The following is a 14989-nucleotide window of genomic DNA, read 5'->3' as shown; positions in this document are numbered from 1 at the left end:
TGGGCCGCGGGTAGAGGGGTGGGACGGGGCGGGGCCTGCGGGCCCGGGCGGGCCGGGGGCGGAGCCCAGGTGGTGTTGATATACAAAGAGACAGCACCCCGGCGGCTGCGGCCCCGCCCCCTAACGCGTCCTCCTGGGCGGCCGCTATAACCCGCTGCTCGGCGGGCAGCTTCAGAGCCGCGCGACGCCGCCGTCCTGGAGCACTTTACCCACAGCACCGCTGGCAGCCGAACCACGCGTTCCCGTACACTCGAGCCTTTCCCTTGAGACGGCGGACGCCGGACGATTGGGGCGGCAATTTGCCATTTCCTTTTTTTTGCTAAAATTATTTTTCCTGCCTATTGTTGGGTTTTTTTTTTTGGTTTTGTTTTTGTTTTGCGATTTTTGTTTAGCTGAGAAAACCCCACTGAAGGCGTTTTCGTGACGTCTCCGGGATACGAGAGCCGAGACCACCGAGGTAACGCGCGCGGGGGCGTCTGTGCAAAGGGCGCGGGCCCAAGCGGGAGTGGGGGAGGGGCGTCCGGGAGGGGCCGCGGCTGGAAGGCAGCTGCGGGGGTCGTCTCCTCCCAGGACTGGCGTTTGTGGTCGGCGGGGCCCGTCTTCGACCCCGGCCCGTAAGGGGGTCGCCGCCCTCCTCCGGACGGGGGAGGGGCGCGGCGCGGGGGCCGCGTGCCCGCCGGGAGGGGAGCCGCATCCTCCCGTTAGGGGGAGGGGAACCAGCCCGGCCCGCGGCCCCGCTGCGGCAAGTCTTGTGACTGATTTGCATTAATAAAAAAATTAAATCGAGGGGTCCTGGAATTTGGGAGCAGCGGAGGTGGGTTCGGGCTTCTGGTATACAGAGGCCACGGTTGGGGAAGACGGGCCAGGAACATTTGATAATCGGCGATCGATATTGCATCAGTTTCCTTTCCGGGCATAGGAGGGGCCAGCCGGGCGAAGCGCTCGCGAGCCAAATGCCTGTAGACGAGTGTGCTCGAGGGCACGGGCGTGCGCGTGTAAACAAACCCTCGCCGCCTCTGCTTGCTGGGTAACGGGTGTTCTCCCCTTCTCGAGAGAGGACTCCTGTCAGCCCTTTATGCCCTCTTCGAGTCCGCTATGTGCCGCAGAGGCAATTCCCCGTGTGGGGACCGTGGGCACGAAAGGACGGACTACGCGCACTGCTGTTGCAAATCCTAGAAACGGGGAGCTGTGCGCCTGGGGTGCGCGCACACCTAACCAATGCCCGGCGTGCCTATGCACGACCAGAGAGGCTGGAGGAAAAGCAAAACAGCCCCCTTGCACCCCACTCCTCACACTTGGGATAATGGAGAGGGTGCAGTACCAAAATCCGTTGGAGAGGGTCCGGAGGGCACGGGCCTCTGCGGGCACATCGCCGCGGTGGGACCATCTTTGTTCTTCGCGGCTTCGCTGTCTGTACTTTTCCGCCCCTTGGCGCGCCCCCGCCCCTCTCGCTCGGCTGGTACTTTTCCACTCGCCTGGCCGGGGATGAATCAGCCGCGCTGCGCCTCCCCGCGGCGTCACGTGACCACGGCGGGCGGGCGGGCGCTGCAGTCCTGACGCGCCGCCTCTACCTTCTTCGCAGGCAGCCGCGCGGGCCGGTGCACTGCCAAGGACAAAAGGAGCCCAGTGTTGATCGCTGTACCCTATTTCCTCCCGGTGCCAGTATGAAGAAAGCCGAAATGGGAAGGTTCAATATTTCCCCGGATGAGGACAGCAGCAGCTACAGTTCCAACAGCGACTTCAACTACTCCTACCCCACCAAGCAAGCTGCTCTGAAAAGGTAGGAGAAGTTGTGTGCTTTTTTTCTTAAAACGGCTTATGGGGGGGTCCGGGGTTCTTTACCCCCGACTCTGCTTCTGTTGCTTTAATTTACTGTAGCATTTGGAGAGTGTGTAATCTCTGAAAGAGTATCTGATTGTCGCAGTGACAGTATTTCGTGTGAAAGTCGACTCCTACTTAATTCTTAGGCGTTTTACTAAAGGTGTGTGACAGCACTAAAGGGCAGTCTGTGTTAAAGCATTCCGTTGTATATTTCAAAAAACAGTTCAGGTTTACCCTTTTTCTTTTTTTTTTTTTTTTAACCTCACAGCCATTATGCAGATGTAGATCCTGAAAACCAGAACTTCTTACTTGAATCGAATTTGGGAAAGAAGAAGTATGAAACAGACTTTGTAAGTTGAAAATAATACTTTGTGTGTCTGTGGCTTTATGGAGTAAAAGAATAGTTTTACGTTTAGATTTCAATCTAACTTGCCCAAAGCTGGTTTTCTCCATTTAATTATTGTTATATGTTTGGTTATCGTTTTCCCTCTATGTAGCATCCAGGTACTACTTCCTTTGGAATGTCAGTATTTAATCTGAGCAATGCGATTGTGGGCAGTGGAATCCTTGGGCTTTCTTATGCCATGGCTAATACTGGAATTGCTCTTTTTATGTAAGTATGTGTAAGTAGTGAGTCTGCCATGCAGGGCAGTTAATATGACAATAAAACATACTTTTGGCTCCAGAGATGGAATTTACAGTTGAAGTAGTGGACTTAAAAATCATTTGTGTGAAATTTAAAATGAAAAATCCAAAAACCTCTTTATTCTGATGTGTAACTGCATGATACCAAGAAAGCCAATTAGGAAGAAGTAGGACAACACTTAAAATTAATAATTAAACCAACAGTCTTTAAATCAATTGGAATAGTTAAAAGTTGTAACGGGTTGAATTGTGAAGGAGAACTATTGATAAATCCAAGGTGGTTAGAAATTTTGTTCTGGCAAAATGGAAAGCAAAAATACTAATAAGCATGGTACTTCCAAATTGGTTTATAAATGAGTTTCCCCAAGAATCTTTGCATAAGGAAAACAGACTTTTTAAAATATATAGGGTGTGGTGGTATTTGCTTAACCTGGAACATGTTTGTTCTAAGAAAAGTGAGTCATAATTTTCTGGACACTGAAAGAACCCATATGTGGTGTGGTTTTTTGTTTTTTTTTTCCTTTTTAATATTTATTTCTTTCAGGTCTGTGTGGTTGCTACATGCCATAGCAAAGAAATAAATATTTTAATAAGTACTTGCTTTTAAATTTTTTTTTTCCCTAGTTGCCCAATTAAATTACTTATTCCAGTGCTTTCTAGCATAAATGCCTAGACTAGAATTTGGGGGCTATAGAAGACAGTGGTTGTTAACTGATGTGGGGTCACTAATCCTTGGAAAATAAGACAAGTGTGGACATTATGTCCAGAAAAGAAGAAGTACAAAAGTACATGTAAATTTGACCATACATTTTCAGTGATGTCTGTATCATAGCTGTTAAGTACCTATGGGCTCCTGGCTAAGGCAAGTTCTGTGGAAGATAGTGTGATTTATTGTGCAGATGAGGAAACTATAGCTTACAGGGAGTATGGAATTGTCCCTTTTGTGACAGATGTGTTTTAGTTAGCTGCCTGGTGCCATCTACTCAAGTTATTTTCTCCAGCAGAATAGCATGTTCATGAAAGGAAAAGCAGACCTTTGCAAAGTTCTGCTTTGTGGTGAAATTCCACACTGAAGTTAAGCCTGGCTTTGAGCATTGGAAGCTAGGATTCCAGCAGCTTGCTTCTTTAGCATGAAGCTTTTGAAAATTCTTACTAAGGGGAAGGACCAGGAATTTACATCGAAAGGACCCTAGAGTTTCAAAGTTTTTACTGGGGAGCTTGAATGGCGTCATTGTTAAATATTTGAAGTCCTTCCTGGCTCTTACTATAAAAACCAGAGACAGTCTTTAAAGGCTGCTGGTATGGTTATATGTTATAATTACACAAGACAAAATGGCACCTGTTTCATAAGTGAAAACAAAATTCTGATGTTACCCTTGCACTTTTGAAATTACCTATACTTTGGTAAAGTCTCTGTGTTTGATTAACCTTTTTAATAAATGGTTAAATAACATCAGGAGTGATGAAGTGAGTGTTTAATCCCATCAGTATCTTACAAGGTATATTTAGAGGATATAGACGTATGGAGGTAAATGGGCCAAAAGCCACGTGGCTGCCATAGTCTGGTTAAACAACTCTAGCTACGCTTATTAGGCAGACTCAGTCTTGAAATTGAAAGTGACCTCAAAGGTTATGAAGTCCATTCATCCCTCATTGTAATTTCAGTGTAAGAAAGAAGGGCTGAATTTGTCAACATACTTTGAACATTGCTTTTGATTACACCAACAACTTTGTACAGTTAGAAGTAAAAGTAAGGCTGATGGTGTCATTTTTCCACCTCAGACTAGACCCCATGAAACTTGTGGCATGAGAATGGCAGTTTTAATGCAACCACCTAGGTTTCAACTAACAGACATCCGGTTCTTTGCCAGACCTGATATGGTACCATATTCAGTGTTCGTGTACAGAATCAAAAAAAGGGGCTCTCTTGTTTGCAGAGTTTTCTGTGCTTTCTCTGGTTTTGACTTTTTTTTTGTTGTTGTTGTTCTTTTTAATAAAATGAAATCCATACTTTTCTTGGCTTGCCCAGGAGGGGAGGAAAGTAAAGCTGCAATGAGAAAGAACTTGTGCCCTTAAAACTAAGTGACATTAGGGAACCTTTAGTTCCTCCCTATTTTTTAACTTTTTTTCTGTTCCACCAGATGGAGGGGAGGAGATAGCCCAGTCAACTGATAGCCTGCTTGTTCTAGCACAGGCATTGTTTAACTTTGTCATATCACTGGGCCTGTATTTACACCATGGTGGGCAATATGGTATATTGTCACAGTGGTTACTTCTCTGACTTGTGCCCAGTTGTTTGTAAAGCTGTGCCTGACTATCTCTTTTCCCTTTATAGTCCCATTCCTCCTCTTATTTATGTAGTCCAGGTGGTCTCAAGATCTTTCCTGAACCTGTCTCGGTTGCATTTCACAAGTGCCTTGTGGGCTGGGTTTACTGGCAGATAATTACCACCATTTTATAGATAAAAGGAACTATTAAAATGCAGAGAAGTGGCAAGGATACAGTTAAATATTACAGTGCCAGAATCAAAGTTCAAGTCTCATGAGTCCACCACCTTAAAGTTGAGCTTTCCTGGGTCTCCCGACACCCTTGAGTCAGGAGGTAAACCCCTGCTTTAACCAGTATTGTAGAACTAACACCTGAGACACGGTGCAAGTTTTTAGTACCAGGTAAGAAAAGATGACACTGTAGCCAGGAGAGTAAACACCAGTCCTTGGAGGCTTTCTGTCTAGCGCAAGAACTATTAGGACACGTTACGTTCCATGTTTAATGTGTAGCTACAAGCAAAAGAATGGTCTTTAAATACAGCTGTGCTTATTGATAACCCTGTGCCTTTTCCTTCTCTTCATCAGAATTCTCTTGACATTTGTGTCCATATTTTCCCTGTATTCTGTTCATCTCCTTTTGAAAACTGCCAATGAAGGAGGTATGGTAGCATTCTTGAGATTTCTAAAACAATTTATGCCTGTCACGATTTTCTCCCTTCATGCTTCTGTGTTCTTCATATTACAGGGTCTTTATTATACGAACAGTTGGGACATAAAGCATTTGGATTAGTTGGAAAGCTTGCGGCCTCTGGATCAATCACAATGCAGAACATTGGAGGTAAGGATTTTTAAAAGGTGATTTGGGTAGACTTTTTGCTCTTTGTGTAGCACAGAGTGGTGACACGTTACTTTCGGTGTCACATGCCACATTTTGCACTTGTAATGGTATAATTTTGTTTTCCTCCAGCTATGTCAAGCTACCTCTTCATAGTGAAATATGAGTTACCTTTGGTGATCCAGGCATTAATGAACATTGAAGATACAACTGGGTAGGTGCTAAGTAAGGTTACTCATAAGAAAAATTATAGTCTAAAATGGTTAGATACATTTTATCAAAGTTGGATACAAAATAATTACCAATAATTTTTCCGTAAGTGTTCCTGTTGAAATTGAGCAAGAAGTCCCCCATCAACTGAGCTGAACTCTTAAGAAAGAGGGCAGGTTGAAGCTAGTGCTGTAACTCTGAATAACTTCTGTAACCTGTGTGTGAAAACAGGTTTTCTAGAACTTCACTTTTTTTTATATTCATTGAGAGATTGTGGCTGAATAACACATACTCCAACCTAAGTCAGGTTGAAGCTTTGAGTAATGTTAAAGACCAATCCTGTCTGATTTTTTTGTAAATTTGAAATTCTTAAAGCTTAAATCTGTTCAAAATGTATAATACCAGAAAATGTATGGCCACACTGTGGAAACCTTATCCTTGTAGCAAAGTTATTCCTCCCAGTGGAGGAACAGGTTTTTATCTAAAGTAAACATGGGGAAGGATCATTCACTTGCCCGCCTGCAGCTCATTATCTCAAAGTAGAGCAATGTGGTTATCTCTTTGGCTTGAGAAATTTAATAAGCCACCTTGAACACTAGTTTTCTGTGGGGTCTTTGTTGCCGAAGTAAGTGGAGTAGAATTCACAGGGCATTTAGAATTTGGAAACGGCTATTTAAAAGGGTATGGTTGATTACCTGGAAAGGAAGAGACCTCCTTAGAACTCTTAGGACACATGGGTAATCTTTTCTCTAAGTTCAGAAGGGACCTTTTGACTGTTTTTGGAGTCAAGGTGGGTCAAGGTGTCACAACATACTTTTGATAACCTGGAATAAATCCTGGTTTGGGGAATTGGGTTTTGTTGTCTTTTCTTTGCCTGTGTATTTTACCTAAGTATGAAAAAGTCTCCTTGTTGACGTGTTGAATAAGTACTTGTGCTAATGGATGTCTGAAAGAAACTTGTTTTAAATTTTCTTGTCTCTAGCATTAAAAATTGCAGGCTCTAAAGCTATCTGTTACAGAGTTGGTGTGCAATTCTTCTAAAAATGCTTCAAGATAAGATTACTGGCCTAACAATGCTGCTTTGTTCCTTACATTAGTATCAAGCCTTTAAGAAGCATTTTATGTTATGAATCAGCTGGCAGCCTTCCCAGAGCAGACAGTGGGACAAAAGTTATACTGTTCACACCCCATTTCTAACCTGAGTGAATATTCAGCTAGCACAGAGTTAGACATTTATTCCTGCCTATGCTCTGTCTGTGAATAAGCGGCACTTTTTCCAAACTTGTCTTTTTTGTGTGTTTATTTTTATAGTATTTCTATAAAATGAGTCCCAGGAGAAGATGTGTCTAACGTTCTGGGGATTTTCGTGATTGGTTTTGACCTTGTTTCTCTTTTCTTTAATTCAGACTGTGGTATCTGAACGGTGACTATTTGGTTTTGCTGGTGTCGCTGGTGCTCATTCTTCCTCTGTCACTGCTGAGAAACTTAGGTGAGCAAACTCCTCTCAAAAGAATTGAAATGAGCCTCTCACCACCTAGTTGGCTTGCCCTTAATAGAAACGGAAAGCCAACAGGTCCCCAACACATAACTTTGGAAGCGGGAGAATACACCCCTGTGTAGGCCTTTCAAAATCCTGTGGCCAGGGGCTAGAATGTCTTGTTGACATTTGGTAATGTCTCTGCTTCATAAATAATCATACAAAATGAAAGTTTCCACTCCTTCAGTTATTTATTTTTACATAATTCTATACCTGGGTATATAAGAATTAGAAATTTTGTATTGTGTTCATACTAAAGTCTTCTAGGCAGCATTGAGTTGTTTAGTTGAGAAAATATATTTGCCTGCAATCTGCTGAATTAAAGTTTAATTTCTGCCCCTCTTACAGGATATTTGGGATATACCAGTGGCCTTTCCTTACTGTGCATGATGTTCTTTCTGATTGTGGTAGGTATAATTTTTCTGTAACACTAGAGATTCTCTTATGAGCCCAGTCACACTATTCAGTTTAACAAATGCAAAATTATTCAATTTAACAAATGCAAAATAATGTTTTCAGGTGATTTGCAAGAAATTCCAGATCCCTTGTCCTGTGGAAGTTGCCTTGATAATTAACGAAACCGTAAACAGCACCTTAACACAGCCAACAGCTTTTGCACCTGAGATGGTATTTAATGTGACTGATGACGATACTTGCAAACCACGTTATTTTATCTTCAACTCCCAGGTAACTGAATATAGTCTTTATTTCCTTAAAGTAAGATTTTAGGGAAGAAGAGAGGGAAACTCTCCACCAGAAATTAGTTCCCAAGGAAAAGGGAGGAGAGTTAATAGCTACTCTTCAACCATGAGTAGCTAGTTATTGAATTATTGAGGACTGAGAAGAAAGCCGTAGGTTTGTATCTTAATATAGATGGAGAAATGAACTAATCCTATGATGTTAATAATTGACACATTTAGAAGTTAGGATGTTGGTCACACTTAGTGAACAGATTAGAAGGGAATCTAATTATGCAAGGGAGACTTTGAAGTTCTGATCCTAAAATTCATTAATACAAAATAGAAGCTGCAAAACTGTGGTAACACAACGTGTTCCATAAGGATTTTAAGTAAATTTTTACTTTTTTTTTGCAGACTGTCTACGCTGTGCCAATTTTGACCTTTTCATTTGTCTGTCATCCTGCTATTCTTCCCATTTATGAAGAGCTGAAAGGGTGAGTGCTTTACTTATTTTTATATACATTCATTGGGAAATTTAGAAAAGTATTAGATTACTGCGATAACTACTGCTAAAATACAGATTTGTATTTTTCTCTGAACTTACACAGCCGCAGCCGTAGAAGAATGATGGATGTGTCCAAGATTTCATTTTTCGCTATGTTTCTCATGTACCTGCTTGCTGCCCTCTTTGGATACCTGACATTTTATGGTAAATAATGTCTGGATTTCAGAAAAAGACACTTTGTGAAATAAAATCGATAGTTTCTTGTGTATAATCTATCACTTATATTCTGTCTATTTTGGTATATTTCATATCTGTGATGAGAACCTGAATTTGGAGCTTTAGACTATAGGAATATAGTGTATTTAATCTGTGACTTCTCAAGTCCAGGTTCATCTCATTAGTCATGTGATGGCATTTGTATGTGATGCGCTTGCACCTAAATTCATCCTCCCCACCTCCTCTTCCAATCACCTTTCTGTTATACAACACAAACTGTAAGCCAGACCATGGGATTTAGCTATTTAGCTCCTGTTGTTTTTGATGGGGGTCATGTGGCTAAATCTGCTTGGTATTTAGGAAAATTTCCCTTCAATGTTATTTTAATTGCATTAACCCTAATTCCAAATTAATCTTATTAGCCTCTTAGTTTATAGTCGTTTTGTGAGTAGCTAATAACTGGTGTAAATTTGCTGTAAGTTAGATTTGTTAGATTTTCTACCTGATCTCTAGAGGAAATGGCACACTTGAAGCCTTTTTTTTTCTTTTTTTTTTTTGTCTTTCCCCATAGAACATGTGGAGTCAGAATTGCTTCATACCTACTCTACTATCATGGGAACTGATATCCTCCTTCTCATCGTTCGGCTGGCTGTGCTAGTGGCTGTCACTCTGACAGTACCAGTAGTGATTTTCCCGGTAAGTAATCCCCTCCCTGCTCTGCTTTCATTCAGTAGGAATGCGTTTTTAAACGTGGAGATTTGTGAGCAACACCAAGTTGATGGTCGTTTTCGAGGGATTTTTTTTTTTTTTTAATACTTTGTAGATTTTCCAAACATCTTGGGGCATTTTTTCCATAATTGAAGATCTAAAATGATCTACTGGCATCCAGATGTTAAGGAAACGGCAGCAGAGGAAGGGACACAATTTAACAATTTAGAAAGCTGCTTTTTTAGATATATTTCCCATTATTTGGGATTTTTTTCTCTCAATAATTCAAAGCTGGAATTGCAATTTCTGTATGCGTTTTCTTTTGCAGATCCGGAGTTCCATAACTCACTTGTTGTGTGCAGCAAAAGATTTCAGTTGGTGGCGTCATAGTCTCATTACAGTGTCTATCTTGGCGTTTACCAATTTGCTTGTTATCTTTGTCCCAACTATTAGAGACATCTTTGGTTTCATTGGTAAGTTTGAGCAAGTGTCAGAAGTTTTTTCACATATCAGGGATTTTAAAGTTTAAAAAATGAATGACAAGCGACTCACTGATTTGTCAAGACAATTTGTCAAGAAAATTTTCTTTTACAGGTGCATCTGCAGCTGCTATGTTGATTTTTATTCTTCCATCTGCTTTTTATATCAAGCTAGTGAAGAAAGAACCTATGAAATCCGTACAGAAGATTGGGGTGAGTGAGATACCCTGACTACCAGAAACTGTAATCCAACCAGAATTTCCTCACCTGGTTTTAATTTTAGTCTCTTAGCTGTTTGTTGTGGTTATACTTCTGAGTTTCTAGCAAATAGTTCTATAATGGTATATTCTGCATACAGGTGGAAGGTTGGGGGACGGGCGGTGAAAGACCATTTTGCTTCTAATACAAGCCTAAGTTAATTGCAGGAAGGCTGTTGAGATATTTTAGAGAGAGGAATAGAGATAAAGAGTGGAGATACTGACTCAGCTTTCAGTAGTAGTTGAACTGGTGTTTGCTGGAGTGCCCCTTGTGACAGACACTCAAATAGGCCTTCTTGTTAAAGGAGAGAACAGAACTAACCATCTTCAAAGCAAAGCTGTGGGGAGCTGTCACAACACTTCAAAGTGCCATAATGTACTTTAAAGTGGAATAACAACTAATTTTACAAAGAATATGATATGTTAACTGGTGGTGGGGCTATTTAGGGAGAAGACTGCTTTTTAGTCGTTACTCTGCTACAATTCGAGTCTGATTAAAAAACTAGAATTGCTTATAAAAAAAAAACCTGCCATCTTGTTTCATTCAGAATATATAGTGGCAATAATTGAAGGGGGTAGAATTAGGAGTAAAGTTACTCCTGTCTCTTTGGAAAACTTCTGGCTCTGATGCAGGCTGCATTTTAGGATGACTTCGGTTTGATTCTGTGATTGAAGTTTTTGCTTTAAAAAATGCAAAAAACCCAAAACAAAAAATCAGTCCCATTCTATTACATGAAGGAGTTTATTAAGCAAAGAACATTTATTTACCTTTTCATTTGAGACAAAGGAATGAAAAAGCAAAACTTTGGAAGATTTCAAAAGTAGACTTATTTTGTACTGCAGGTAGCCCCCTGGTACCTTAACAACAGTTTAAGTATCTTTAGCAAGTTAGCAAGGTATTTGAAATGCTGTCAGCGTAATTTTAGTAATTACAAGACTGTTTTTTAAAAGAAGGAATGTTGAGTGGATATATTTCTCTGCTTGCTGATCAGTTTCTCTTTGCTCATTGCAGGCCGTGTTCTTCCTATTAAGTGGCATAGTGGTGATGACCGGAAGCATGGCCTTGATTGTTTTGGATTGGGTGCACAATGCCCATGGAGGTGGCCATTAACTGGCACCACTGAAACTCCCGTAGTCCACTTGATGCCAGTGTTGAGTCAACTCAACTCACTATGAAATTTCACCTAATGTTTTCAGTTTCACTTCCTTTTGAAGTGCAGATTCCTCGCTGGTTCTTCTGAGTGCAGAATAAGTGAACTTTTTTTTTTTTTCTTTTTAAAGAAATTATTCTGTATACTAGAAATGGATATTAACAACAAAACCACGAGTCTCGGGTTAATGGAAGTGACAATTTTATTCCATTCCAGAGAATGGACGAACTCTTAACTTTTATCAAGCCACATGTTTGGCTGTGTCATTGTTTAACTTGGATATTTTATGATTTTACTTGAATGTGCCTAATGGAACCATTCGATGTGAGAAACAGTTCTTATTAATTTACAGCAAAGTATTGAAATAACCATTGAGGAAAACACTATTATGTTTTTGTACCAAAAATATTTAAAGACCTCAGAAGCACTATTTTACTTTTAAAAAAATTGCTTTTTTTTTTAAACCTTCTCCAAAAACAACTGTCAACAAATTCCATTAAGAAAAACTCATTGGTATTTAAAAACAAATGTTAGTATTATGAGATGATTTGCCTTTTTGTAGGCATAATAAGCCAAATACTTTTTTTACCCAAAAAATTTTTAGAGAAAATGATGTAATGAAAAATTGTACCATGAATAGGAGCATAGTTTTTTCCATTCAGACTTCACCATTAAAGAATAATTGAATATTGTTATACCAAATCAGGTGAACTTGTTCATCACTTTTCTTCTGTGGCCCCAAATAATTTGCTTCGTTCAGACTGAGATATTTATGGCTTCAGTCTGTTAGAATGGAAGATATAATGCAAATATTTCTGTGGAAAGTAAAATAACTAATTTTGAGGTACCAAATAGTGCAATTGGGTAAAACAGGGTTTATTCAGTTGCATCTGTCTCCAGAGTTGTATTGACAGCTCTGGGTTTTTTGGGCCAGCCCTTTTTTGACATTGCTTCCAGCAGTGGAAAATGAGCATTTGATGGCTACAGGCCAAAACTATTGTATCCAGAGAGTGCAACTTTTCAAAATGCTCATCTGCTCCTGGAAGTGTGAATTACTTGATAATGTATGGCTTAGTTGTGTTCATGTTTTGTCTACAGTAGAGGTCTAATTTCACAGGTTACACCGATATTTGGTATAAGTTCTCTTTGTATAGGCCACTGGGTTTCTCATGCAGTAATTTTTTAAAAACTCATTTGCACTGGATTGTCATCTCATTCTTGTACAACACAGAATTGTTTACATCCAACAAGTGGTTAGCTAGGGAAACCAGTGCAACCTGAGTGTAAGGAGTTGGTCCAACTGCATGTGCACCCTGCCATTTCAATGCCAGTTACAAGTGAAAAAAATTACTTGGCTTTAAGAGCACATTTATTGTACGTTATGGTGTATGGTGAATATATTAAATAATGTGGTACTTTGCTCATCAGGCATAATGTCTAAAATCCAGTATATACATAATTCCATTAGTGGTTGAGGGAAGCAAATAATGGAATCATTAATTGGTCATCTGGCTCTTAAGGTTTTCTCTTGAACTAAGCATTTCTAGTTGTAGGCCAGGGCCAGAAATGTGGCAGACATGGTTTTTGTTACACATTCTTGTATTATATGTGAGTAAATTGCAGACAGGATGTGTCTGTAAAGACCCTTGTGGATGGAACTGGAAGACGTCTTGTAGTGCTACATTGGGTGAAACCAATGGTCCATTTTTGTTTCTACAAAAATTGAGTAATTGGGGACCATCTAGAAAGGCAGTGAGAAGATGGATTCTACAGCACTGCTTTCATTTAATTGGGCTTTGGCACTCCCTTCAAATCCAGAACCTCACCTCTAGTTCAGACCGAGAATTGGCATTTCTACTTGAGTTCCTGGAAGGATTGCCGACTTTGTATCTGAGACCTGCCAGGGAATATACCAAGTAGAGTTGTTTTCTACAGTTTACATCCTTTCAATGTGGGAGAAACTACCATGGCAACCAGAAAGGAATGGAAAAAAGAATTTTCTTCTCACAGCGAATTGATGTGGGGAGGCTCCTTCAATCCTCTTTGGCTGTTTGAGGTTCAAAATGAACTGCCTAGAGTAAATTCCATTGCATGATATTCTTGGAGCTATCTTGTCTGCCTTGAGGTTCCTAAACCGTGAATTCCCATTAATGAGCAGTCTTCAGTATTAAAACCACTGTCTTGTCACCTCATTTTGCATTACTGTCTTCCGTGGATGTTTCAGTTATAACTGTAATGTTATTTATAGAACAGCATTAATCCATTAAAGCTAACCTATTTTTCAATATTTATGATAATCTGTACATACATTGTCTGTCCATATGTATTTGTAATATATAATGTATATAATGTCAGGTTTGGGTCTGGGTTCAAGTGTATATATTCCTGTAAGTTTCTTAACTGCATTTTGATGAATTCACATTATGTATCTATAAGAATTGTCCCCAAAGTACCTGTACAGAGATTTCAATATAAACAAATTGACAAATTATGTAAACACTAAAACCTTAAAGTATTCTTTAAGTTGTATTTGCAATAAACAGACTGGATGAACATCACATTTTTTCATGAAAACTTGGTGCAAATTCAGATCTCTTATTTAAATTTTAAATAAGGTCTAATTTTCAAAATGCAGTAGTTTCAAAATGTGATCTAGTGTAATGAAATCAAATGTGATCTAGTGTAATGAAAGATCTTTGAGAACCTGGGTGTGTTAGCTTTATGTATATAATGTAAATACCCCCACTGTACTGTTAGAGGCCAACACTTCCACTAGGACTTGTTGGCAAAGAGTGCTACACCGTTTCAATGAAACAATGTATGTTTGTTTTAACTGAACTAAAATAAATACATGCTTAATCCTGAGTAGTCCGTGTTTTCTTTGAGGTAATGGGATAAACAGTCTGGTGTATTTTACATCAGGACCTACTGAGGTGTCCATATAATGGTAAGGAGTATGATGAAGAGAATGGTCAGAAAAAAGTTTTCAAGTTCCTAAAAGTGTGAAGAGGGAAGGAAGAACCTGCTGAAAGGCCTCCCAAGGACCCAGAGTTGGGCCTGCTGTGGGTAGGCCAGTAGTGCATCAGGATCACCTGGGAGCTTTTTATGAGTGCAGCTACACAGTCTGATTCCATAGGTCTGGAGGGCAGCCCACAGGTCACCCCCACCCCGACCCCAGAAACCTACCCCAGCTGATGCTGAGGCACAGATAAAACTAAGGGGTGCTGAAATAGGCCTAGGAAGAAGTCCCGTGGAGTTCAGCTTAGGTGAGGTCCCAGGAAAGCATCAGCACTGTGGCTGCAGATGAATCCGCAGACAGGCTGAAGTTTATCTGAGTGACACTAGATGGGAGAGGGGTTGCTAAGATACACAACGGTAGTTCAGGTATGGCCTACTGATAGCCTTCAAAGCTTAGAGCATGTGCAGTGAAGTATCCAAGGCCAAAACAAAAGAAGATACAGCACCAGGTGTGCTTGGGAGTGGTTGCAAAGGCCACAATTTTTCTTCAAGTGCAATGGTTAAGTGGGAGGGCATTATTTGTGGTTAGAAAGTAGAGCAGAATATGCAATACCTCCGAATTAACAAAAGGCTTAGAGGTGTCAGTTACTCATCTGAGTGTTCTTTGCACACCTACTGCATACAAATAACATGCCCTTGGGAAAGATGATGAGGTTGTGT

At 40.5% G+C, this 14989-nt stretch overlaps 1 protein-coding gene across 2 annotated transcripts; it reads left to right on the top strand.

Annotated features, from left to right (window-relative positions):
- The first annotated feature begins 317 nt into the window (after nt 1-317).
- On the top strand, nt 318-14176 carry SLC38A2 (solute carrier family 38 member 2). 2 transcript variants are annotated; one of them, XM_006933638.5, is made up of 16 exons: nt 318-457; nt 1664-1780; nt 2090-2171; nt 2319-2434; nt 5319-5392; nt 5479-5571; nt 5701-5782; nt 7185-7267; nt 7664-7722; nt 7835-8002; nt 8410-8489; nt 8604-8704; nt 9288-9412; nt 9753-9897; nt 10019-10116; nt 11173-14176. In XM_006933638.5, exons 2-16 carry the CDS (start codon nt 1665-1667, stop codon nt 11269-11271), a joined length of 1521 nt encoding a protein of 506 aa, XP_006933700.1. In that variant the 5' UTR covers nt 318-457; nt 1664; the 3' UTR covers nt 11272-14176. The 2 variants fall into 2 exon arrangements, with proteins under 2 accessions (XP_006933700.1, XP_003988637.1); XM_003988588.3 differs by lacking the exons at nt 318-457; nt 2319-2434.
- Nucleotides 14177-14989: the final 813 nt, after the last annotated feature.

Source organism: Felis catus, chromosome B4 (assembly GCF_018350175.1).
Source record: "Felis catus isolate Fca126 chromosome B4, F.catus_Fca126_mat1.0, whole genome shotgun sequence".
Classification (NCBI taxonomy): domain Eukaryota; kingdom Metazoa; phylum Chordata; class Mammalia; order Carnivora; family Felidae; genus Felis; species Felis catus.
Note: the sequence above shows the minus strand (reverse complement) of the source record. Positions and strands in the feature narration are given on the sequence as shown.